Below are 26,486 nucleotides of genomic sequence, written 5' to 3' on the forward strand. Positions count from 1 at the left end.
ATAGCTTGGTTCCTCAAAAGATTGATCTATATTGTCACCAATTTCTCTCCTCCATTCCCTCTAGAACTAATCAAGTTTCTCTCCTATTGCTCCCTCAAACTGCTCGTGAAGCAGTGAACCCACACTGCTGCTCCAATGATGAGTCTTCAGTCCTCACCTTCCTTGACCTCTCAGCAGCATGTGATGCAGTCGATGATGCTCTCCTCCTTGAAATATTCTTCCCGTGGCTTCCTGGACACCACACTAACCTGGTATTTCTCCTACTGCACGAGCCACTCCTTCTCAGTCACCTTTCCTGCTCCTTTCCACCTTCTCTAGGTTGGAGTGCCCCATGACTTGGTTCTTAGACTTCTTTTTTTTCTTTTTTTCTTTGTCTGTATTCATTCCCAGTAATGATCTTTTCCAGTCTCTTGGCTTTAAATACCATTTACACACTGGTGATTCCCAAATTTCTATCTCCAGACCAGACCCTCTCAATTCCAGCTTCATATAGCTGTGCCGTGTTGTAGAGTCCTTCCTTCCGAGGACCCGACCTCTCTTTTAATCAACGGATTCCAGGTCTAGAAACTGGAATTTGTATATAAAATAACAGTTATATATATTAATTATATACAATAGTGTGTTAATATATAATTAATCATGTATTAATTACATACAACTTCTAAGGCAATTATACCTTCTTTTCTGTGTACTGTCTATTTTGCCTGTTTTTCTATCAGGTCTTTGGTCTCTCCTGCTCTTGAATTTTAAGAGTTCTTTATATATTGGGAAGATTAGCCCTTTTTCTGTGAAGTAGATTGCAAAAAATTCTTCAAGTTTGTCATTTACCTTTTGACTTTGTTGGTGGTGTTTTTTGCCACGTAAAAACTTTTAACATTTTTCATTTAATTAAATGTATCAATCTTTTCACTTACTGTACGTGTATTTTGAGTCATAGAAACTACCCCCATACCCATGTTGATTTTTAGTACCTATTTGACTTCATTTTGTAAATCTCAATCTCTGGTCCACTTAGTATGTGGATTCCATCCTATCTTTTACCAAATAACTATCTGGTTGCCACAACACCCTTATGAAAAAGTCTATCTTTTCTCCAGTGACTTGAAATATCACCTTTATTGTGTACTAAATATCCCTGTGTATTTCCATCTATTTCTATACTTAGTATTCTGCTGTATGGGTTTATTTATGTGCCAATAGCATATAATTTTAATTATAAAGGCTTTATCATGTTTTAATATTTGATAAGGCTAGTCCCCTGTCCCCCACTCACACATGCAAACATTTCTTTTCTTTTTCGGTTTTTTTTAGCTATTCTTGCATGTTTATTTTTCCATATTAACTTTACAATCAACTTGTCTAGCTCAAAAGAAAAATTATTTTTAATGGAATCACCTTAGGGAAAATTGACATCTTTATGACAGTGAGTGATTCTATTTAAGAAGAGACATCTTCCATTTCATTCAAGTGTGCTTTTTATGCCTTTCAAATGTTCTTTATAGCTTTTTTCATATAGGTTTTTCATATGTCTTGCTAAATTTATTTTTAAAATAGTACATTTCTTTTGCTATTATTGTAAATAGGATTTTTCACTTCTATTATATTTTCTAACTAACTGATTATTGTTTGTGTATATGAAGGCTCTTAATTTTTCTATCCCGCTACCTCACTGGATTCTTTTATTGTCTGTCTTAGTTTTATCATGGATTCTCTTGGGCTTTTTTAGGTATACTATAATATTATCTCTAAACAGAGATAGTTTTACTTCTTTTCCAATTCTTATGCTTCTAATTATTTTCTTATATCTGATTGCTTTGGCTAATTCTATCAATATAATATCAGACAAAATCTGCCAGGTGCCGCTAAAGCAGTGTTTGGAGGGAAGTTTATAGCTTTAAATACCAATGATAGAAAAGAACCAAGGTTAAATGGTCTAAGCTTTTGCCTTAAGAAGATAGACAAGCAGCAAATTAAACTCTAAGTAGAAAAGGAAATAATAAAGAATGGAACTCATTTAAATAGAAAATGGGCAAATGAGACATAAAATCAACAAAAGCCAATGTTAGCTCTTTACGAATATTAATAACATTGATAAACCTCCTAGCTAGACTGATCAAAAAGAGAGAAAATACAAATTAACAGTACAGGAATGGAAGAGGAGCATCACTACACGTCCCAAGATGAGCCTCTGAAGCCCCTTCAGGCTCCAGCTCCGCTCTCTCCCTGCTCCTGCATCTCTACTCCCCATCCTCTGTGCTCACCAGGAGGGGATCCCCCAGTGGCTTCCCCACCAGCTCTGCAAGGGCCACATGCAGATTGAGATACAGGGAGTGGGGACAGGAACCTCCAGCATGACAGTGACTTGGGGTCTTCTGCGGGAAGAGCAACCTGAGCAGAGCCGACCCTCCCTGACTGGCACACTAGGACCAAGTGGTAGTGAGGAGGTTTAGGGGGGCAGACGGTGTCAGAAAAGGGGCATGGAACTGCAGACAGAGCCAAGGCCCTGCACCATAGAGAAATAGCTTTCTCCTGCATCAGACCACCCAGCAAGCAAGTTCGAGAACAGACCTGGATGCCCATCCTGCTTTCTAGCTGCTGTTTTTTCCCACCCACCCCATTTCTGCAGCCTTGGCTCCTCCCAGCCCGTAGCAGGGCACTTCTACCTACTGATGGATGATGTCCTCTAGGGCAGCTGGAAGCATCAGAACCTCAGGCTGGCACAGGCTATGGTGGGAAGTCCCTGGCCATATTGTCCCTCAATGAAAGGGGATCACTGGCTCTAGGGCCCCAAATTGCCTTTCATTCCCAGATTCCCTAGGGTCAGCTTGACCCCTCAGCAAGCCTTCTCTGGGAGTTCCAATGGGAAGCCACTTGTCTAGACCCAGCTCAGGCCTAGATTCCCAGGGTCAAGGCCCCAGAAGCCAGGTCCAGTCTGGGAATGGGAAAAGGAGCCCCAGGGTAGTGGCCCTGGTCACATATGCCCCCCTCCCCAAAACCCAGCACATGGGACACCACAGACGACCTGAGACGGCAGCCTGCCTGCAGTAGTTCTTGCTCAGAGGAAGACACAGATCAGGAGGGGAGGTGACAAAGGAGGCATCTAGGCCTAGGGGCTTCTACTGAGCATGAAACTCCACAGGGTCACCTGGGAGCCGCTTGCCAGCCTGGTGATGGCAGGGAAAGAGGCTTGTGTGAAGGCTGTGGCCTCAGCTCTTGATCTCAGCAGGTAATTCAAGAATGTTATGGCTGAGGAATGCCAGGTGGTCCCTTAGGTCTGTACTTCAAAGCTCTTCATGTATGGTGCTCCTATACAGTGATGTCACTGATTTGGCACACTAGGGTAAATGGACAAGTCTGCAGGGAGCTGGAAGAGAATGGCCGACAGGGCTCCAAACACCCCAGGCCCTTCCAGCCACCCTCAGGGCTTTGGAGCTCCACAGCTCCCATCCAGGAATATCAGAGAACAGCAGCCAATAGCTGGGAAGCCCTGCCCTCGGCTACTGGCTCGCCCTGCCAGTCCGTCCTGCCCCGGCTCCGGCTCCACAACAAGCCCAGCTCTTGACAAGACACCTGCTCCCTGGGTGGTGGCAGCAACAATCACACAGAGATGGGACCTTGAATCTACCTAGCTCAGCAAGGCAGGGATCTGGGAGGAGATCGGGGCTGCACCCTCTGGGTGGCTCCCACACCGAGGGCTTGTTCCTCACCTCTTGGAGGTCAGCCAGCACCACCAGGACCCTCTGGTACAGCTAATAGAAGAAAGAGAAAGCACATGCATGTGCATACAAAGGGGGAACACCTTCCAGGCCCGGAGGAGGGAGGGAGATGTGGTACATCTATGGGGCAAAGACAAGGAGTGAGTCCTGTGAAAGTTCCAGAAGGCCAGGTCTGTCTCCTGACCTAGGGGAGGGTTGGGACTAAGAGGACTGGTCACTACGGCCAGCATCGCCAGCCAGCCCTGCCCTTAGCAGTGTGGCAGCAACAAGTCCAGGTCTGAGCCAGGCTGCTCTGAATGCAACCGGCAGGGTGCAGGAGCAGTGAGGACCGAATCATTTAGGATCAGCCAAGAGGCCACTTCTCAGCAGCTCAGAGCAATCAGCACCTGTGTAAAATAGTAGCCAGCGTGTACTGAGACCGCACAGAGTGCCAGCCACTGTGCTCAGCATGTCACACTCCTTGTCACATTTCACCCTCACAGCACCCTTTGAGGGGCTTCTGAGAGCCTTAGTGAGGCCGGCAGCTCGCAGACCAGGGGGCTCCTTACCCTCCGATGTGTCAGATTCAACTGGTCCAGCGGAAGAGTGGACGTCAGTTCAGATGGATGGTACATATGGGGACTAAAAAACACATTGGTGATCAAAAAACTCAGATGTTGTTAACAGAATAAAATTTCATGCAACAATGATATCTAAATTTTCTTCATTATTTAGGGTGTACAATAGTTAATTTAACCTAAATTATTTCTTAAAAAAGATAAATTCAGAAAATTTACTGTGTTATTGAAAATTGTTAAGTTTTTTTAAATGTTGGGGAGTGATCTTAGCTTGTTCTCTGTCTTTCATCTTGAAACTGGAAATTCTCCTTTGTAATATTTTACTTACCTCCTAACCCCAAACTCATCAGATTAAGGATGGAGGAGATATAAACACAGAATAATAAATTCATAATCCATGATTCAAAACAAGAAGGGAAGCTCATTATGGATTAGAAACTCTGAGGCAGCAGCAAATAAAGGAGGCAAAGCGGAGCCCCAGCACCCGGGCTGCCACCATGCGAGGCGCCATCATGCCATGGCTGTACCGAGGGGCCGCGGCATCACTTCAAGGCTCTGACAGTGTGCACCTGCATCGCTTCAGCCTCCTCCCTGAGTCCCACATCGCCACCTGAAGGCCACCATTGACATTGCATGGCCAGTGACCTGACCAGGAGCGATCACAGCCCAGAGCATGCATAGACCCTCAGAGATGAGATTACAACCAAGAATTACCAAATATATAAAGAAGGCAAAGTCCATGAATGGAGGGGCAACAAATAAAGAACATACCCCAAGGAAATCGTTCACAGAACAATCAGGAAAAGGTCTTAAGTTACATTTATTAATGTCATCTGAGTTAAAGGAGTGAAGCACATCTGTGTGATGAAAACAGGTAGTTTTGGAAGATCCTACTAGAGAAATTGAACTGAAAAATGTGATAGTCAAAAGTTAAACAAAAATCCCCAAAATATGGGTAGAGGAGCAGACTGGACACAGGTGGAGACTGTATTTGTTAACTGGAAAATCATGAAAAGAAAATTCCCCAAAATGCAGAACAAATGAAAAGATAGAATACGTAAAAGGAAAGTCTAGGGATATAGAGGATCAATTAAGATATTTATATATCAACTTAATAGGAATTCCAGAAAGAGAGACTAAAGAAGAGTAGTGTTTTGAAAAATGGGCAGATAATTTCTTAGAGCTTCAAAAAGACATGAATCCAGCAATTGAAAGAGCTCACCTATATTTTTTTAAGCTCACAATTTAGACACATTATGAAATTTTTGAAAATCAAAGACAAAGAGAAGGCCTAAAAGTTAAAGACAAATTAACCTGCAAGAGAATGAGAATTCAACTTACACCAGATTGCCCATCAGCAACATCAAATGTGAGAAGGCATTAAAACCTGAGTAAATATAAGTCTAAACCAAGAATTCTACCCTCATCCAGACTGTTATTCATAAATCAAGGGAAGAAAAGACCATTCCAGACATATAAAGACTCAGCATGTTTACCATCCAAAGACCCTCCTTTAAAGAACTATTCAATTTTGTACTCCAAAAAAAATAAAAATAAACCCAAAGGGAAGAAAGGAGTTATAAGAAACAATGATGAGCAAACAAATCAGTAAAATATTTCATAAAGTTGAAAAAAATATTGCTATTTTGAAGTTTCTAATAACTAGAAACAAAATTCAGGTAAGAGCCCCCAGGTAGTTAGTAGGAAGTTTAGGTGGGTGGGGAGCAGGATGCAGGGCAGGAAAGAGAAGAAACTAAAAGTCTGCTAAGGTTCTTGTCTTATTGGGGAGACAAAGGGGAGACTGACTGACTTTTTGAAAGGGCTTTTTAAAAATAAATGTTTCAGTATTAAAAGTTTAATGACAGCACAAAACTAGAAATAACCCAAATTTCCATCATCAGGTGAATGAATAAATAAATTGTGGTATATCCATACAATCCTACGCAGCAATAAGAAGGAATGAACCGCCGACACACACAACAACATGGATGAATCCGGAAAGCATTATGTTGAGTGAAAGAAGCCAGACACAAAAGAGAACATGCTATATAATTCCATTTATAAGAAACTCTGGAAAAGAGAAATCTAGAGTGACAGAAAACAGATCAGTGGTCACTGGGACCAGGGGTGGGGGATTGATGGGGATGGGACAGAGAAATTTTGGGGGTGATGGAAATATTCTGTATGTTGATTGTGGTAATGGTTACATGTGTATACAAATTTGTCCAAACTCATTGAACTGTACACTTATTCTTATACACTTAGAATGGGTGCATTATATTGTTTATAAATTATACGTCAATAAAATTGACAAGAGAAACTACCAGAATTCTAGAAATAGAAAATATAACTTTCAAACTAGTAGAGGGGGGATGGTTCAAGAGATGATTCAAGAGATGATTCAAGAGAATTGAATCAGAAAGCAGGAAAGGGGAGGCTTAAGCGGCTCCAGCCCAAACCAGACAAAACAGAGGTAAAGGGACCGAGTGGGGGTGGGCGGATGAGGACTCCGCCCTGCAGTGGACCAGAGCAGAACAGACCCAGACATCCATGTTGTTTAAGCTCCCCAGGTGATTCCAACGTGGGGCCGAGGTGGAGACTACCACTGTGAGGCCAAAGGATGAAGAGCCACAGCAGCCTGTCAACACCAGCTAATCAGCCAGAGCCCGTCTCAGGAGCAACGGTCCCACTGCCCTTCACCGCCTACCCATCCTCTCCCCTCCTGCTTGCTCCTCTTCCGGTAGCTCTATTTCTTCTCCACCACCTTACTCAGATTTTCCTCTCTTCATCTTTCCTGGCCTTTCCCCCAAACTCCTTGACCACTTACTTTCCAAAGCTCTCCATACAGTGTTGACAATTAGACTTTTTACAAGTCTAATTAAACGGCCTTCTATTATGTATATTTTTTCAAAATCAAAATCTGACTCAAGTAAATAGTTTTTAACATGTGTGGGCCCTTAATGGCTTAATATTTCCTGTGCCTCAGTTGTCCTAATAGGAAAAAATTAATCCCTACCCCTGAACTTCAGTGGTGACCAGCCTCCTCGACTCGGAGGATACCTCGTCTCTCCTGCTTGGAGAAGAGTCCTGGACCCCCTGTCCTGTTTGTTCTGTGTCCTGTAGATTTTCACCTGCTGTAGACGGGGTGCTGGGGGGAAATGGATGCATGCAGGGTTAGGCAGCCCTCCTGCCCTCCTCTCCAAGAATGGCTCCATCTGAAATGAGGGAGCTTTCATTTAAACTCTCAGCAAAAGAGTGGAGTGGCAATGAGGCAATGAGCTGCTGGCCTGAGTGCTAGAGGAGGTGGGGGTGCACTCATGCCCGCCAGCCACCTGCCAATACTTGAGCCCCCTCCCAGTGCTGCACCATCCAAGGAATAGAGAGGATGCTTCCCTTTCTTCTTTCTCTGTTTTTCTCCTTCCTTTTCCTTCCTTCCTTCCTTCCTTCCTTCCTCCCTCTCTTCCTTCCTTCCTCCCTCCCTCCCTCTTTCCTTCCTTCCTTCCTCCCCCTCCCCACTCCTTTCTTTTTTCTGCAGGAGACTCGTGAATGCCTAGAGATGTGTCTGGAGAAGCCAGGGGGCCTAATATTTGAACCAGCCGCTGTCCTCATACTCTCTCAGCTAAGACTGTGGTCCCAGGGCTGCCATGTACTACAACTCCACATCATCAGTTCATATGAATGGTACCCCCAGGAGTTGTGCAGTGTACAACCTGTGCAGCCATAGATGGCAGCCTTGGTGGCTGCACTTTTTCTTCCTTTGGATGATGAGGGACGCTGATAGATTGAAGAATGATGCCCCTACTCCTGTGTTTCTACCTAGCCTCAGAGGCAGCCAAGCTTACAGCTGTGTTCTTCTGGCCAAATCCCTCCAACTGAGTCACCTTTAGGACCTGGAAATTTATTTCCAGGCAGCTTGGGCAAGGGTTGGAAAAGGGGTAGAAACAGAATAGAAATAGACTCAGATCCCTCCTCACCTAGGAACAGGAACCAAACTGGCCAGGTCATCTTTGAACCCCAACTGCTCACTCTGGTTGGCTCCCAGATGCAATCCTAGTGATGTTTTCTCATTCCCTGGCTGAGGTCACCCTGCACTGCTGACCAATTTCTTGGCTAAAGCACTGGACCAGCCTCCCCTCCCTGCCCTTCCGCCCTTGTCTCATTTTGTCTCCCCAAATCTAATCTGAGCCACAGTGGCATTTCCCATACTTCCATGAGAATGAAGGTACCTACCAGCTCTGCATGAGCCCATGTGCCTGCTTGCTTCACAAAGCCTGCTGGCTTCACAAAGCGTGCTGGCCAGGAAGGCAAACATCGGCCCCACAACCCGGGGGTGGTGATCACATAGCGACGCAGAGACTGTATCATATGGGACTTTTCATAGGTATGTGCCTTTTCCTTGGGAGAGGGTCCACGGCTTTCATCAGCGTTTCAAAAAGGTTGGAATGGGTAAGAACCCCTGGAGTAGACTGTCAGACACCTTTCCACGGTGGGTGGGTGACCGTCCCCCTCTTTAGGTCGGATCTCATTCCTTCATTTTTAGGTGACCATCCGCCTCTTTAGGAGGTCAGATCTCATTCCTTCACTTGTAGGTAACCATCCACCTCCTTAGGAGCTCGGATCTCATTCATTCCTTTGTCAAGTATTTACCGAGCATCTACTGTGTACCAGCCACCGCTCTCAGCACTGGGGAAACAGCAGTGAACAGAACAGACAAAACACTAGGCTCTCAGGGGGCCGACTTTTCAGGGCACAGAGACAGACAGGAGCTATACAAGGCATTAAAGACAAACTAGCTGAAGATTCTAGGTTTTGAACTCTAGGAAGGTCTGAGAACACTGCGAACCCTATGAGCTCCAAGTTCTAAGAACTCTAGAAGTTCTAAGTTATGGACTCTATGAAGGTTCTGATAAACAACTCACCAGTGGTGACAGGCACAGCAGTGGTGGTGACAGTGGCCATGGCAGGAGCTCAGGGGCCAGCCTGGGGCCACCCCAAAGGAAACCTCTCACTGCTGAGCCACGAGGCAGGGGTGGTGGCCTACGATGGGGAGCAATGTGAGGAGGCAGGAGAGAACGAAGCGGTCCCCACCCATGCCAGCCAAAAGCACTGGCTCTTTTGAGGCCTGGCTCTCCCAGCCCTCACTGCTCATGTCCAGATGGAGGCCCAGGGGCCCCAGGTCAGGCCAGGCCAGGCCAGGCCCAGCCTGGGATCTAGCCGCCCTCCTCCCAGCTGGGAGACAGAACTAGGGTCTTCTTCCCAGAGTCAGGATGGTGAGGCATCTCTGCACAGGTGTCCTTGATTGAAAGAGGAATAGTGACTTTGGTCCTGGAGAGCATGCTTGTGCGTGTGCATGTGTACCGCAGGGGGGCGGGGGCAGGGGCAACCAAAGAGAGCACTCCTGGTGGAGGGGGCAGTAGGAGCAAGTGTTCAAGGGCCCAGGCAGCTCAGCACTGGGCCAGGGCGAGGGTGAGGCGAACGAGGCTGCAGAGGCCAACAGTGGTGAGGAGGGGGCCTGGTGAGCCCTGGCCAGAGTGGATCCCCTCTGCACAGACCTAAAATCTGCCATGGTGGAGAGACTCCAGACGTTTGGAGGGTCCCAGGTGGGTCAGGAGAGATGAGAAACAGAGAGACAGAGTGCCCAGATCTCAGATGCGTCTGTGAAAGAGGCAGGAACCCAGGCCTCCAAGTTCCCAGCCAGGCTCCCTCTATCTATCCCTGGCCAGCAGACAGGTGCTCCCGGGTCCTGCCCTCACTAAGAATATGCACACACACCCCCTCACACCAGGCGGACCTTCACTCTGTCCCCTGATAAACAGATGCACCCTCTAGACACACCCGTTTAGCTTCTGGAATGGCGAGACTATTTGCATGAGGTGGAGGCTGTACACAGGACAAGAGAATGTGGTCCAAGTTTAAAGAGAAAGCATGGTAATTAGCAGGGAGACGATGTGCACACCCACCAGCTGGAGCTCGGCCAAGTCGGGCCATCATTCCACAGCCTTCAGGAGGCTGAGCAGAGAAGGGTGGTGAGCGGTGAGGAGGGCCAGGGGAGGCCAGAAGGCCAAAAGCACTTAGCAGCAGGACGATGGAGTTAGAGACCCAGACTGGCAACCCAGGAGGTCCCCCTTTATTCTGGACAGCACTTAGCTCTGCATTCAGGAGTCGGGGAGGGAGGGTGGGTGGGGAGAAGGGAGTTGCGCTTGCAGGAAGTGCCATTTGCAGGAAGTGTGGATGGGATGGATGCATCTTTGCTTTTGGTCTCAGTTTAAGGAGAGTAAACTGCACCTCAGCTCTCACAGCTCCCGTTCCAGTGAGGGTCTGAGACCCAGGCCCCCTGAGGTCCTTCTGTGTTTGGGGTGGGCCCCGAGGCTCAACGGCTGCCCGATTCCCTCTACACACTCCAGTGTGAAATGAGCACTGCCCACTCTGCCCTACATCCCCAAGCTTGCCTCTGGAGACACACACTGCCCATCTCCCAGAGACGCATACAAGAAGGACCCTGCCCCAAGTCCAAGCTGCAATTCTGCAGCTTTCTGGGGCCTGGGGTCCTCAAGGCAGGTCCCTAAGGCAGGTCCCTGCGAAATGGGAAGCAGAAGCCCCCGGAGTCCACCACTCCTCCTCCTATCAAGCCCTGGCCTGGAGCCCCACGGTCCCTCCTCTCTGTCATAGTCCACTCCAGCCTGGGTCAGCCTCCAGCCCTGTCCCCAGCCTGCCGCCGGTCCAGAGCCAGCTGGAGGGCATGCCTCACAGTCTCCGCGTTGTTCAGAACATTGTATCGACTCAGGGCCACCAGCCGATCAAACTCGTTGGGCTCATAGGTGAAATTCATCATGCCATAGGGGGTGTCTGGCCCATTGATGACAAAGTCCCCACCGGCCTTCTCCTCAGCTGTTTGTCGCTCTACACCTGTGGATGGGATGTGGAAGAGAGGCCAGGCTGGGGAACTCTGTAGAACCAGCTGGGAGCTGCCAACCCAGAAGCCTCCCTTGCCCCAAGACATCTAGCTGGTTCCAAGTGGGTCCTCTTTGTGCCCGTATCTCAGCTCTCTTGTCCATCAGGAGGAGCTGGGCCAGTGCAAACCCTAAAGCCCAGGGAGCAGAGGGTGCAGTGGCCAGCTCGGGCCCTCCAAGAGGCATGCTTTGGTACGTTGATGGGGTCCACTCTCAGAACAGCACCCCATCACCACCCTAGGGCTCTGTGGGCCAGACCCCAGGCCCAGGGCTTCCCCTCACCTGGGGCCAGGTGTGTGCGGAAGGTACGGTTGACAAGGGGAAAGTGCAGCACAATGGGCGAGCGGGTGTTCTCAGCCTCAGCAAACAGATAGCACTCACGAGGGTACTCCAAGTCCTCAGGGAGCACCTCGATCCTGGGGAAAGGGATGCCCCGGTCCAGGCAGTACTTCTCTGTCATCTGTAAGACCTGGGCAGGGAGGCAAGATCTGACCCTACCTCCACCTGGACTCACACAGGCCCAGGTTTCAATGCCAGCTCTGCCTCCTACTAGCTGAGCGACTTGAGGCAGGTAACATCACCTTTCTGAGCCAGTTTCCTTATTTGTAAAATAAAAATGAGACTAACTCTCTAGCGGGGTGGTTGTTTAACAACAGATTAACAATTATCAACAGGAAGTACCTGTATCACCTGCATTCCCACTGCCATTCCTCCCATAACTACCCACTGCCTCCCTTCCCTGACGCCTCCCTGCTCCCTGTTAGAGGGTTGGTTTCTTTTTCACAGGGTTGAGACCGAGTGATTACAGAAGGTCACGTTGGAGAGAGGCTCTTCCATTGTCTAAGGCTCTCATCGGACCCAGGAGGAGGAGGAGAAGGAGGAGGAAGCCAAAGAGGGAAGGGCTGGCCCAGCAGCAGGACCAGAACCCACATCTGGAGAGTGGAACCTGTCCACCACCCCAGAGGGTTTGAGGGAGCCGCTGCTAGAGATTCCCTGAGGGACCCTGATGGCTCTGTTGTTACCATAGTAATAAAGAGACAGCAGACCCAGACCCAGATCCAGAAGGGAGCAAGGAATCCTATCAGGAATGGGCAGGGTCCAGGACAGGGGTCCTCTCTTGGCCTCCTCTCCCAACAACTCCCACTCCCTCCCATAACCTCAGCAATCCCTCCTGCCAAGTGGGGGAGACCAGAGCTGCTAACTGTGCACAAGGTGCCCCACACACAGATTAGAACCCAGGACTTCCCTGAAGGGCAAGCCCCAAACCCGGAGCCAGTCCCCCTCAACAGAAACCTGCCCCCCTCCACTCACCTCAGGGGCTGCCCCCAACCCCCACACCTTACCTCAAAAGGGGCCTCCAGCGAGTAGTCGAAGGACAGAATGAGGTCCACCGCTCTCTGCGGCAGCAGGCTCAGCGGGAAGGGAGAGTTGATGGCAAAGCCTCCGTCCACCAGGCACAGGCAGTCCCGCATGGGGGTGAGACGGTTGGGGAAGGCGTCCGGGTGCATGTCTGCACGGAGACAAGTGCTTGATCTTCGTAGCGACCCTCTTCTCTTCACATCGGGAATGCCCCTCTCTGTAGAGATCTCTCCTTCTCCCCCTCTCTCTGACAGCCACAGGGTCTCCCACCCCAGCCTTCCACCTGCCTGTCATCACAGTCCCTCCCCCGCCAGCCCCTGGAGAGCAGGAGCCCAGATCCCAACCACTGGGTCAAAAGGCGGCACTGGCCCCAGAGAGCCAGAGGCACAGGAGCAGTGGGGTCCCCACCCAGAGCAGTACCCACCTTTCCAGGCCACGAACTCCCTGCTGGCTACATAGTCCTTGTGCAGGCAGAGGCCCCGCGTGAAGTTCAAGTTCTCGGCGGAAGTGAAGCGGGAGGTGAATATGTCCAGCACAGCCCTGGAGAAGGGCCCCTGGGGAGTGAAGAGCCTAGTCCGCAGCCGCGTGGGGTCGTGCAGCTGGAGCCTGTGGCAATCATCTAGTTGGGGGTGGGAGGGTGGAATGCAGTGGGAAGTGGTGCCCTCTTTGGTCCAGCGGCCCTTGTGGCTCAGAGGAGCCCCCTCCATTTCCTCCCCCAACCCGCCTCCCAGGCCTCTGACCATTGCTTCCCAGAACCCCTTTTAGTGTTATTTTTATTTTTATTTTTTTTAGGTGAGGAAGATCAGCCCTGAGCTAACATCCATGCCAATCCTCCTCTTTTTGTTGAGGAAGACTGGCCCTGAGCTAACATCTATTGCCAATCCTCCTCCTTTTTTTCCCTTTTTCTCCCCAAAGCCCCAGTAGATAGTTGTATGTCATAGCTGCACATCCTTCTAGTTGCTGTATGTGGGACGCCGCCTCAGCATGGCCAGAGAAGCAGTGCGTTAGTGCGCGCCTGGGATCCGAAACTGAGCCGCCAGTAGCGGAGCACGTGCACTTAACCGCTAAGCGACGGGGCTGGCTCCCCCAGAACCCCTTTTAAATGAGTTTTTCTTTCATGTTTCTCATGTTTTGAAAGTTGCCTATGACACTGCACTTATTAAATAATAATTTAGTTCCCACCCTTTTGAAAATAAAGTTGTATGTACAACTTCCAATCAGAATTTCATCCATCAAACACCTACTAAGCAGTTACTATGTGCCGGGCTCTGTGCTGGGCATGAGGGATGCAAAAGCGACTAGGGCCCGGCCCTGGGCCTCCAGGGCTCATGCCTACTTAGGGGAGAGTCACATAAAGAGAGAATAAATTGTAACAATGTTCCAAGGTAAGGACAACAATGGGGTGTGCACAGGGTTCTATGGGATCTTGGTGGTCAGACCCTTGATCAGTCCGGGGGGAAGGAGTGGAACAGAGAAGACCTCTGACAGAATGATGTCTGAGCTGAAACTTAAGAGCCAAGCAAAAGTTATCCAGGGGAGAAATGTGGGAGAGGTAGTCTACGCAGCAGGGAGTTCATAGGCCATTTGAGGAGCAGGACGAAGGGAGCCCTGAGGGGTGTGGACAGAGTATCAACCAGATACTCGGTGGTTCTGGGCTAAGTTGACCTAACTGGAGCCCAAAGCAGAGAACTCAAAGGCATAGCCTTATCAAAGAGCACTCCCACTCCCACTGGGTTTTCTGATGTGGGTCTTCCCCCAGCCTCCCACCCCCACCCCACACTGCCTCTGCAGACCTCTGGGTGTCTGGAGACCCTAAGCTAGACATCATTTCCTCAGGACTTCCCTGAACCCAAGGGACAGCCAAGTCCCTCACTGTCCCCTCCCTCTTTCTTCATGCTACTGCCAGGGTTCTATAGCTGGGAAGAGGTATGGGGCAGGGGGGCATCAGGGTCTCTACCCGCACCTGTGATGTTCACACTGCCTCTGTGCCCGTCTAGGAAGCCGAGGCCCGAGCCAGCGGTCTTCAGGAAGATCTCATCCAGGCTGGCTGCAAAGGCGCTGCCCCATACACCTAAGGAGAAAGGCGAGGCCAGGGCCCTCACAACTCCTCCACCCCATATCAGGGCCTGGCCCGGCGCCTGCCCCATCCCCGGCCTTCCAGCCTAGACTCACCCTGCAGATAGCAGATCCGGGGCTCAGGCCGAAGCTGCAGTAGGCGCCCCATGAAGAACTCTGATCCGAAGAGCTCCGTGGGAACATACGCCCCATACTTGGGGAAGCCGACCTCGTAGGGAGTGAACTCGCACCACTCTGGGGGCCAAGAGTGAAGGGAATGTCACCAGGGGCTTCCCACCAGGACCCCAGGGTCCCCCTGGCCCCTGTCCTGAGCAGGAATCTTTGCCTTGCTAAGAGCAGGAGGCAGCAACCCCTTTGTGCTCTAAGGCGGTCATCTGTAGCCTGATAGCCTGGCCTCTTACACCCTCCTGCCAACCATGGCCTCCACCTGCTTCCTAGGTCCCCACACCCGGCACCTGCAAAGTCTTCCCCGCTGATGTTGGTGCGGACATTGACGCTGGCGTAGATGGGGTAAGGATTCTGGCCCTGGTTGACTGCCGCCTGCTGGTCAGACAGCTTGGCAGGGTTTTCCTGGGCAGGAAAGAAGGGAGGCCGCTTGGCCTTTTGAGAGTTTCCTTGACCTGAGGTCCGGCACCCTGCGGGGTGTGGCATGACAACAAAAGACTGTGGTTGCCAAGGCCGGTGCTCTAGAGACAGCTCTCTAATGGACGGACTGTAGGCTGCAGCGGAGGTAAGGCCACTGTGGGTTTTGTGCAATTCTAGGAGCATTGGGACCACCCTCCCCACTTCTTTCCCGTTCAAGAAAGCTAATCAGAATATTTTTAAAGGAATAACTGAAAATCCAGTCTCCTTTCTTTAAAAAGTAAATCACTAGAAAACATGGATTCTTTTATTAGAAATGAGAAATCACTTGTGATATACATCCACAACTGATAGTCACACACAGTGAACCAGGCCCGCAGGGCTGAGAACCTCACTCAGCTCTGAATCTTCTCATCTCCCTGCTCATGCTGGGCCTGCAGTTCTAGGAACAACCACCAGATGGTGTGAGTCATGGCCGCGAGGCCAACGGGCTGGAGTGTGTTCTGTCTCACCCGCAGGTTGGAATCACTTGCGACGTTTTCAAAACACACCCGTACTAGGGCTCTGCCCCAGACCAATCAAAATCAGTACCTCTGGAAGTGGGGCCCAGGCATGGGTGTGTTTGGAAAGCAGTACAGGTGATTCTAATATGCAGACAGACCTGAGAACTGCAGACCAGCCTCCCTCCCTCCTTCCCCTTCCCTGCCCCTCCCTCTCCCTCCCTCCCCCTGCCTCTCCCCGAAGAGGTTAGGAGCCAGGAAAGATGAAGCCGTGTCAGCCCACTGAGGGATCTCACCCCGTGCCCCCAGGGAGCTCAGACCTAAAGGAAAGCTCTGCAAATCTCAGATCTTAGCCTAGTGGCTAAGGCAGAACTAAGTGCTGGTGGGGCAGGGGTGGAAAGGCACGAAGTTTATTTACTATCTGGTCTTCTCTTACCGCCTGGTACAGGAAATATTCAACAAGAAGGCCCCAGAGGTCGATGAGGGAAACGCTGTGGCCACTGCTTTCCCGGATCCCCAGTTCCTGGACATAGTATTGTAGGCGCTCCGTGGACATTGCCCCCATCTTGCTGCTGCAGACCCGAGCCTGGGCATGCTCAATGGGGCCCTGCAAGGCCACCTGAGACCAGGCTGGGTCCTTGTACAGTGTGGAGATGCACCTGGGCATGGAGGGAATTAGGGGCAGGGGAGCACAGCAAGGGGAGAGAGGGATGCAGGTGTTTGTGAGTGACCCCTCCTCCCTCATCACTGGCACCCGCTGCCCTGCACGACCCCCTCAGGAGGGCCCTGGAGACTCAGTCCCTTCCTGCCCCTCCTAACCCCCTTGGAGGCAGGATCCCAGCACACCCTCCACCAGAGGGTGGTGGAGGGACTCCACCAGATCACCAGGTCACACCCCTGCCCCATCAGGGCTCTCTTTTACTCTGTGCCCTGCCCCCACCTGACTTACCAGGTGGACCCAGAGACCCCACTCAGGTAGGTCACAGTGTCCAGGAGGCCGAGCTCCTGCAGCCCCGCCAGGCTGCCGTACAGGGAAGACATGGCTCGGGTTCCACCTCCCGAACCCAACACAGCCACCACAGGCACCTGGACACATAATAATCATAACATCTACCACCACTGCTGTTTATCTATTATTGCTTGTAATGTCAGACATTGATCTAAGAGCCTTACACGTATTATCTCATTGAATCCTCACAGCAACCCAATGAGATCCCCATTTTACAGATGAGGAAACTGAAGCCCAGGAAGGTTAGATAATGTGTCCATAACTGTATAGTTAGTAAGAGATGGGCTATCAAACCGAAGCAGTATAGCTCCCGAGAAGGCTCTTAACCATCATACCAGGAAAGTATGTACCTGGAAGGCATATTGGATTTACCCAAAACAGCTAAAGCAGGGTTTCTCAATCTTGGCACTGTTGAATATTTTGGACCAGGTAATTCTTTGTTGTGAAGAGCTGTCCTGTATGTTGTAGGATGTTTGGCAGCATCCCTGGCCTTTACCCGGTAGATGTCAGTAGCATCCCTCTCCCTCTTCCCCTCCCCCACTCGTGACAATAAAACATGTCTCTGAACATTGAGAAGCATCCCCTGGGTGGGAGGGGGCGGTGAAATTGTCCCCCATTGAGAGCCACCAAGCTAAAGTGACAAAGACCACCAAGCAGCCTGGACCTGCCCAGACATGAGAGGTGCCCAGACCTCTCTTCAGGAACAGAAGTGCCTGGTGGGATCAGACTAGAAGCTTTCTGGCTGCTCAGCTTTTCCACAAAGGTTTGGCTCGTCCTACTCCAGACTTTTGCTTCCTTTCCCTATCCTCCTTTCCTCTGTCTTGAAAAAAATCCTCCCTGGCCACTGCCCAGTCAGGGCACCGTCCCTTCAGAGCACTGGAGGAGACGGAGCTCCCTGTAGGCAGGGTCTGTGCCCTCTTTACCCTCCACCTGCAGAGTGGAGGTCTGGCACAGAGTAGGCGTTACCAAACAAACAATCTAGGCTTGCTCAGCTTGTCAGCACTGGGCACAGCCTCTGTCTCCTGAGGACACGTGCAACCAGGAAGAAGCCACCAACTAACTAGTTCCTGATTTACCACAGCTTTCTCCGTCAGCCCTGCCTTTCCTCCTGGCTCCCAGTCACAGGCTCCTGTGGACCCTCTACTTCCAAATCCCTTTGTCTACTGTTATGGACTGAATTGTGTCCCCCCTCAAATTCACATAGTGAAGCCCAAATGTGACTGTATGTGGAGAAAGGGCCTATAAGGAGCTATTTTGGTTATGTGAGGTCGTAAGGGTGAGGCTTTAATCCTACAGGACTGGTATCCTTGTAAGAAGAGGAATAGAGAGATCCCCCCAACCCTGCACACACAGAGGAAAGGCCAAGTGAGGACATGGCAAGGAGGAGGCCATCTCCAAGTCAGGAAGAGAGGCCTCACCAGGAACCAACCCTGATGGCACCTTGATCTTGAACTTCCAGCCTCCAGGTGAGAAAATAAATGTCTGTTGTTTAAGCCAACCCTGTGGTGTTCTGTTACGGCAGCCCGAGCAGACTGATAGACCACGCTTGGCCAGGGCTCTCTACATACGGGGGCCTGATTCTCCCGATTGTGCCCATCAGCTCAGGTGAACAGGCCTGCCCCCTTCCTCCTCTGCTCCTCACTCTTCCTCAAGGCTTCCTGTCACATCTTAGCCACACAGTCCTCTCCAGGGAAGAGGCTGGATCTGTCCCAGCAGCTCCTCCGTTGCATACCTGGCCACTATCGGGAGCTTGGCTCAGTCCCAGCACCTGCTGCAGAGCCTTGGACACGATCTGCTTCCTCTTGTCCAGAAACTCCCGTTCCCCGTCACAGAGGTCAAAGCCAAGGCGCAGGTCAAGGTCCCCAGAGCTGCCTCCGGTGGGATGGGGGTGGGGTGCTGGGTGACTGTTCAGTGGAGGAGAGCCTCCGCCAAGCCCATTTTTCACAGGAGCAGACCCACACTCCACGGAACCCCTCAGAAAGATCCCACCAGAACCAGACACGCCCCCACCGCCCCAGCTGAGCTGAGTAGGCAGAGGAGCCCTCACACTTGCAGCCCAGCCCAAGGGCCGTCCTCCTGAAGTCAGCCTTCCTCACCTCATTTCTGCCTTCACACTCAGAGCCACCTCCTGGCCCTGAAAGAGACAACAGCACCTTCCCTGAGCACACTGAGCGGGATTCTCCCACCCGCACACAGGCCCCGTTGTCCCGGTAACTGGCCCAGATGTGGACACCATGGCTGAGCTACAGCTGGCCTGATGTTGACCCCTCTTGGGCCGCCCCCCCAGACCTTTTTTGGTGGTCACAAAGTAGGCAGGGTCCCTCAGGCACCCAGACAGAGCCTTACCTCCCCCAGGGCCACGAAACGCTGTTCCTCCTGGCCTAGGGCCAGAGAGGAGAGCAGGATGTCCCCCTCGCCCAGCTTGCTGCTCTGGGCCTCCAGCTCAGCACTTGGGCCGCTCTGCAAAGAAAATACCCAAGGAACCCTCCAGAGTGGAGGAAAATGTGCCTCCACGGCAGCCCTGGAGCACTCCTGTAGGCTGGACTGATTGTATCATCCGCCATTCCCAGTCCCGGGCTCACTCACCTGCAGGACCGCAAGCTTCTCCTGCAGCTCCACATTCAGCCTGGAGCTGAGCACTGAGTTCACGTGGAAGGTAAAGGTGGCTGGGAGCCCTGCCTCCAGGGGAGGCTGCAGGGGCAGGAGCTGTGGCTTCTCGTAGGCCCCGGGCACTGCAAGCCGAATCTGCCTAGAGCCTGAAAGCAGAGGACTCAGGTGAATGCCCAGGTGAGGGGGTGAGAGCCGGGGGTGGGGGGACTGGTTCATGATGGTGGCACCCCGTGCAGTACCTCCCCTTCCTTTCCCCTTGGAAATGCCAACTCACCACCCTGCGCCCTCTCTGGCACTATGACTCACAGCAAAGTCATCATGAAGGACACTTGGGGTCCTACAACGTGCCCTGGGAACTGGGAACCTGGGGAGGGTGGGAAGGGGGAAAGGCAGGGAGGGAGAGGCCTCCTGCCGGTGGCTTATGGGGCTGATGATTTTGATATTATTATATTGTCTATAAAATATAATTCTATAAAAACTTTAATATAGTAATTATCATATATTAATTATTACATTAATTATTAGTTTTCGATTGGTAGTTCCCCCATCCCTTGCCCCCATTCAAGCTCTGTGCTCATCACCTTGGGGGAAGCTGGTGGCCAGAGAGAAAACAACAAGGCCTCAAGTTGGTCTGGCCTTTGTTTCGAGAGTGTAAGGCCTTGGTAGAACAGAGAGGGTTTGCAGAGGGGTAAAAGGAAGAAGCAGGTTAGTGGCACAGAGAGAATAGGGGGCTTGGAGAAGCTGGGGAGGGCCAGCCCAGGCTAGAAGGTAAGGCCAGGCTCGGAGGAGGTGGAGAGACAGGCCTGTGGGCCCAGGAGCAGCAGGACCCCCGTGTTCCTAGCAACTTTTTGGGGAGGAGGAAAGACCCCAGAGAAAAATGGATGTGTGTGACTCCCATGAGGGGTCCCCCAGACAGCCTCACAAAAGAGCCCCAGACCCCAAACACAACTTAGGAGCAAGACACCCAGAGTCCAGGACAGCAGACGCCTCAGGAGCAGAGGCCCGAATGGAATCCCTCTCCCTCCGTGCCCTCCTTGCACTAAATGAGACCGGAGACTTGACATGACCCCAGGGTGGGAGGGAATTAGAGAAAACAAGGGAAGTTATACGTCTTTCACACCGTGGTTTATGGACTGAGATTGATAAGCACTGCTCATAGTCAGAAACAATAGGATCTGTGGTGGAGAGAGCAATGGCCCTTGAGCGTCACAGACCTGGATTTGGTCCTGGCTCTGCCACTTACTGGCTGTGTGATCTTAATCAAGATTCTTCTTTGAGCCTGGGTCTCATGAATTAAAATTGGATAGTGATTGTACATACCTACTTTATGGGGTTGTAATGAGGATGAAAAAACACCTGTAAAATGCTCTGCACAGTGCCTGGCTCATACTAAGTGCACAGTGTTACCTGGGTGGGACTTATCCCATAGACTCAGACTCTCAGCATCCGGGGAACCTTAGCTGTGACACAGCCTCCACTCTCACATCTGGACCCTCTTCCTGAGTGGCTGCCCTCTGTTGCAGACCGCATCGAGGGCCCCAGTTCTTCATTTCTCCTGGAATCCTCACTCTTTGCCATGTGACTTCAGTTCCTCCCACTAAAGAGGCCAGCCATATTCCCTGCCCTCCAACTTCAGGGTCAGCCTTATAACTTGTTTTGGCTAACAAAATGTTATTTAGGGTCATGATGTGACCAAAGGCTTGAAAAGCACTTGCTCATTTCGGCTTGCCTTCTTGTGCCTCTCCTGATGCCTGAAGAACAGGCCCAGGCTAGTCTGCTGGTCACAGAAGGTGGACGAGGGGTACAGGGAGCAGAGCCAGGTCACTCCCACCAAGCTCAGCCTAGATAGTCAAGCCGCAGCTGACCACCAGATGGGTGAGCTAAATGAATGCTCCCCGTTGTCTGCCACTGAGATTTGTGGGTGTTTTTGTAGAGCCGCAGTTGGACTGATACAATCTCTATGCCTGAATACTTCCAGAGACAGGAAATCCCCTACTTCCAGAGGCAATCCATTCCATCCTTGGTCAGCTTTAAGCAGTGGAAAATTAGGAACTTTCTGCCCCGGACCCCTCTTCTTGAAATCAGCAGCCCCCAACCCCCCAGGAGAGAAGGCAAGACCCAAGGTCACTGACCAGACTCACCATACTTTCGATGTGGGGCTGTCCCATCTCTCCCGAGGGTGCCCTGTATCCTCAGACAGGGCTGAGCCTGAGGAAAGCAGAGGCCTGTGGAAGCCAGACAGTCCACAGGCCCTGCACAGGGCCCAAACCAGGACAAAAGGAGGGAGGGATGGAGGGAGGGAGGGGTATCTAGGACAGGGTCCAGGTAACAACCTTCCCAGGGCCTGTGCCTTATGGGCAGGGTCTTCTGTAGCAGCCCCCCTCCCAGGATTCAGAGGAAGTGGCCCCTGGTGGGAAAGGGGGAGGAGGTGAGGGGCCCTGATAGTTGCTCCTTCAGCAGTATCAGCAGCCAGCATCCCAAATAAGAAATGTGCTGTGCACAAGGTAGAAAGGCTAGGGGCTGGCCCCGTGGCTTAGCGGTTAAGTGCGCGCATTCCGCTGCTGGTGGCCCGGGTTTGGATCCCGGGCGCACACAGACACACCGCTTCTCCGACCATGCTGAGGCCGCGTCCCACATACAGCAACTAGAAGGATGTGCAGCTATGACATACAACTATCTACTGGGGCTTTGGGGGAAAAAATAAATAAATAAAAATTATTAAAAAAAAAAAAAAAAAGAAAGGCTGGTTTCTGGGCTGTCCACACAGGCGTGAGGCAGCTTCTTGCCTCAGTCCCTGGAGATGCCTCCCTAGCACATCTGTCCTCTGAGGAGGGCTTGACTGTCCTTCAGAGGCAAGTGGGTGTGATGGGCTGAATCATGGACTCTTCGCTGCCCCCCGGCCCTGGACAGCCCCAAGCTGGCCTTCCCTACTTACCACCAGGACCCCGTTGGTGATGACTTCAGACGCAGGCACCTGGCTGCAAAGGATGAAGGGCTCATGGGACATTTGGCCCCCTTCAGATGGCTGTTACTACAATAATGTGACCAAAGCAACTGGAAGAGTCTGCGAGCATGGCAGTGCTGGGGGACAGGGGTGGGCCTGTTGGTCAACACTGAAATGGGGACCAAGACCAGGACATTCCTTCTCAGGCCAGGCCAGCGCAGGACCTGGTGACTGACAGCTGGGAGCTCTTCATGAGTCTCAGAGTAAATGGGAAGACACAGGCTCCACCAGGACTCACCTTTTCTCCAGAACAAATTCCACCTGCAGCTCTTGTGAATCCTACATGGAAGGAGCAAGGGAGTTGTCAAAGAGCTCTGAAAGCCTCAGAGACTGTCCCTGCGCCCCAGCCCTGCTTAGCTCCAGGGACTGAAAGAGGAGACTGTTTTTGTGCCTTCTCATGGGCACAGGGCAGGTAGTGGCATCTCCACAAAGATCTACATCCATTTAAAACTGTCTGCTAGGTGCTGTTCTAGACACTGAGGATTCAGCAGTGACCGGGACAAAGAGCTCTGCCCTCAAGGAGCTCACATGTTGGTTTCACAGAGGGAAGGAGTCTTTGAGGGAAACCTCCATAGGGTCAGTGCTGCAGGACAGAGGAGAGTCCTGGCCTGTGTTAACCGGGAGCCCCCTCCTCAGTGTCCTGTGCCGGGCCTCCTCTCCTTGTGTTCGGCTCGTTGGCACAGGCGGAGTGGCTCACCTGGTGGTTGAGTAGGAAGGTGTGTCTGTGGGGTTGGCCAGGCTTGAGGCTCCTCAGGTCAAACAGCAGCAGGGAGAGCTGGTTGCTGCCCAGGACATCCTTGTCATAGAGGGTGAGCTCCAGGACGTTCTGGGGACAGGGCAGGAGGAGGTGGGAGCTGAGGCAGGGCAGGAGGGTGGGCACCCTGGAGGAGACTCTCCCTGAGCCACCTTGGCCCCTTGCTGGCCCTCACCTTCACCGCGCCATGGATCCGGTAGTGGAAGGTCTCGTTCCACTCGGGGTCCCTGCAGTTGGCCACTATCCTTGTCTGGGCTGGGCTGGGGGATGCTGTGGGCAGCCACAGTTGTACGTAGCAGTCCGCTTCGGACACTGCAGGTGGAATAGGGGAGGGGTCCTCAGCCTCTGGCTCTGATTGCTGAAGAGGTTGCCCAGAGCAGGCTGCCCACGTGGGGTGGGGGGATGGAGGGAGAGACAATGTCCTTGACCTCCCATTCAACTGAATGGAAAAATCCTACAGCGGCTAGTTGAAAAAATCACCTGGCAGCACAGGCCATTGAGTAATTCCCAGAAATAGCCTGATTCGGGCAATAAACTCCCCTCCCAGTGTAAGCATTGGCATGGAAAGCTCCTGGAGAGCAGGCGTTGACTGCTGGCGACAGCGGGCTCACCCAGGCTGGCACTGCTCCACTTCCTAGACTCAGGGAGGAGGCCACGGTCTGCACAGTGCTCCCCGCCAGTCCCTGCCTGCCTGCCCCAGGTCTGGGGCCTGACGCCTCCCTCCACAGTCAGCACAGGCCCCTCTGCCCAGCTCTATAAACAACACACTTGGGGCCAGCCTCTGCTGAGCTCTGGGGAGGCCCCAGGGAAAGGAAGGGGAGAAGGGTGAAATTGGGGGTCACTCACGCAGATCTGCACCCCGGATGTTTCTGGCCCTCAGCACCTTCACTTGGAGGTCATAGTATGGGTGGGTTTCCCACTGAAACAACAGAACTCCGGGACTCAGATCCAGGAAGCTGGGTGTGAGGCCCAATCTCCCTGCAGCACTGCCTAGCTCAGGTGTCCCTTGTCCCATCATAGAGCAGCAGCCTGGCCCAGGGTCACTGATGTCACAGTGCCAAGGACCTGGGATGCCTTGGCAGGGCCCAGGCATTGGGAGTGCAGCACGTTGGTGACAAGTCTGGATCCCAAAATCCACCAGGCTGGGTTCAGATCTAAGCTCCACAAGTCTGGATCCCAAAATCCACCAGGCTGGGTTCAGATCTAAGCTCCGCTATGGACTAGCTGAATGGCCTCCGGCAAGTTCCTTGAGTTCCCTGTGCTTCAGTTTCCCCATCTACAAAACGGGGGTTATGATGATAATCTCATAGGATATGGTGAGTTTTAAATTTTTATTTATTTATTTTTCCCCCCAAAGCCCCAGTAGATAGTTGTATGTCAGAGCTGCACATCCTTCTAGTTGCTGTATGTGGGAAACGGCCTCAGCATGGCTGGAGAAGCGGTGCATCGGTGCGCGCCTGGGATCCGAACCCAGGCCACCAGCAGCAGAGCACGTGCACTCAACCGCTAAGCCACGGGGCTGGCCTTATGGTGAGTTTTAAATGAGAAGTTGTACAAAGTGCCTGGCATAAGCGCTTAAAAATGGCTACATATTTTTACTAATTACGGTTATTATGCACCACAAACTTGCAGCTCCCCTCAGACTACAGTGCCGCTGCTGTAGCTTGAGAGCCAAAGGAGAGCTGGAGTAATGTACTGAAGGAGATTAAATATTAGAAGAGAAGGCTGTGATAGACCCCGCCCACTGGCTCCCTGACAAAGGCTAGACTGCCTAGGAGGCGGCAGGCTGGTGAAGGGAAACCAACGTCACCCAGCGGGTACTGGTCTGACGAGTCGATAAGGAGACCGCAGCTTGGGCTCAGGAGTGATCACAGCAGATTTCAGCTTCCTGGGAGTGAGGCAATCCCCTCAAAATCCCAGCGAGCATCTTATTCCTTCCCCCTGGTGGACTCTACAGCCAGGCTAGGGCATTCTGGGCAAAACCAACCAGCTGCAAGTGTCACATGAGCTCCATTCCTAATTAGGGAGTTATTTTCAAAAGCCAAGGTCTTGGCCAACTGCTCTAATTTAAGCTCCAGCAGGTTGGCTGGAGCAAATTGGTCCCAGCCCAGATGGAAACCCAATCCTGGGTTTCCCCTGGTCCCCCCCGGTCCCAGTCCCCCCATTTTCACAGGGGACTGTGCTCCCGGGCCTCCTCCACCCACACCTCCCAGGGAAGATCAGGTACTTTACCCGCCATTGCCTCCACTGAGGTCCCCTCTTCTCTTTCTTCTGCAGCAGCACTGCCCCCAGGACGGGCAGCCCCTTGCCTGCCAGCCACCTTGGCCAGAGCGCCCAGAGCATGGTCAAGCAGCCCAGTTCCAGCAGGAAGCCCTGCCTGCTTACCTGAGCCACCCTGCCCTCCTTTGGCTACAGTCACTGCTAGCTCAGGTCTGGCAGGTGGTGCTGGGGTGGGGAGGGTGGAGCTGGCAGCTCTGCTATGGACTCAGAGCTGGGTGGCCCCTTGCGGCTGGAGGTGGGGTTTGACGTGCTCCAGGAAGTGACTGGAGCCCAATCTCCTCAGGCAGGAGGCACTTCAGTCCCTCTCCCAGAGGATGAGGAACTGGCACTCTGGTTCCCAAACCCAGCCCACAGTTATTATTGGGCTGCTTATGGAAAATAGCTGAGCCTCACCTCCCCCCCCCCGCCATGACTTTATTTAGTGGGTGTGGGTAAACCCAGGTGTTCATATTTCCAGCAAGCCTTCTAGACGATGCTGACTTAGCTGACCCAGGGAACAGCAGCCAGGAGGTGCTGCATCACGGGCCTCGTCTCCAGCTATCCAAAAAGCCTAAAACCAACCGCCTTTCAAGTCCCACCTTCCCCACGGCTCTTGAACAGAAACACGGAAATCTGTGGTTTGGTCTCATCTGGACTCAAAGGTGTTTCTAATCTCTTGTGGCCTCCCTCCCTCACTGACTCTCCAAACACTGGGAGCCTGCTGTGTGCCAGACCTGCACTAGGCCAGGGAACCAAAGGTGAGGAGGGCCCATCCATATCCTGAAGAAATTCATGGCCCCATGACTCCCTGTGGATTCTGCCCAGGCCTCTTCCTGGATCAGTGGAAATACCTGGATGGTCCATGTACAGAGGTAGGGATATGATCACGTGGTATCCATAAGAGCAGGTAAAAAGCAGGTCTGCCTGTCCTTAAGCTCCTAAAGATAAAGGTTCTAGAGAGTTCTCTTTCAACCATCATAAGCCTTAGGCTCCAGATAGTATGTGACATCCCCTTTTCTGTGGACCACAACTATCTAGGTGGCCGAGACAGGCACAGTCTCCAGAAGAAGAAAGGCTGTCTGGGGCAGTGAGCTGTTGGGAGATAAATTT

General features: G+C 51.9%; 1 protein-coding gene across 4 annotated transcripts; it reads right to left on the reverse strand.

The window, feature by feature from the left end:
• Positions 1–10,474: 10,474 nt before the first annotated feature.
• Positions 10,475–25,473, reverse strand: PLA2G4F (phospholipase A2 group IVF). 4 transcript variants are annotated; one of them, XM_004421458.3, is made up of 20 exons: positions 25,350–25,473; positions 23,964–24,036; positions 23,293–23,429; positions 23,061–23,189; positions 22,602–22,642; positions 22,295–22,337; positions 21,501–21,567; positions 19,336–19,505; positions 19,096–19,209; positions 18,846–18,883; positions 18,482–18,617; positions 16,690–16,826; positions 16,177–16,399; positions 15,114–15,228; positions 14,755–14,892; positions 14,546–14,653; positions 13,007–13,201; positions 12,567–12,733; positions 11,506–11,692; positions 10,475–11,179 (listed from the first exon to the last, which is right to left on the reverse strand). In XM_004421458.3, the coding sequence occupies exons 1-20, from the start codon at positions 25,458–25,460 to the stop codon at positions 10,959–10,961; spliced, it is 2,550 nt and encodes an 849-aa protein (XP_004421515.2). In that variant the 5' UTR covers positions 25,461–25,473; the 3' UTR covers positions 10,475–10,958. The 4 variants fall into 4 exon arrangements, with proteins under 4 accessions (XP_004421515.2, XP_087285249.1, XP_087285248.1 ...); XM_087429123.1 differs by having other exon boundaries at positions 14,540–14,653; XM_087429122.1 differs by having other exon boundaries at positions 23,964–24,058; positions 25,345–25,473.
• Positions 25,474–26,486: the final 1,013 nt, after the last annotated feature.

Source organism: Ceratotherium simum, chromosome 3, assembly GCF_057802395.1.
Source record: "Ceratotherium simum simum isolate JZ-2026a chromosome 3, ASM5780239v1, whole genome shotgun sequence".
In the NCBI taxonomy this organism is placed as follows: Eukaryota; Metazoa; Chordata; class Mammalia; order Perissodactyla; family Rhinocerotidae; genus Ceratotherium; species Ceratotherium simum.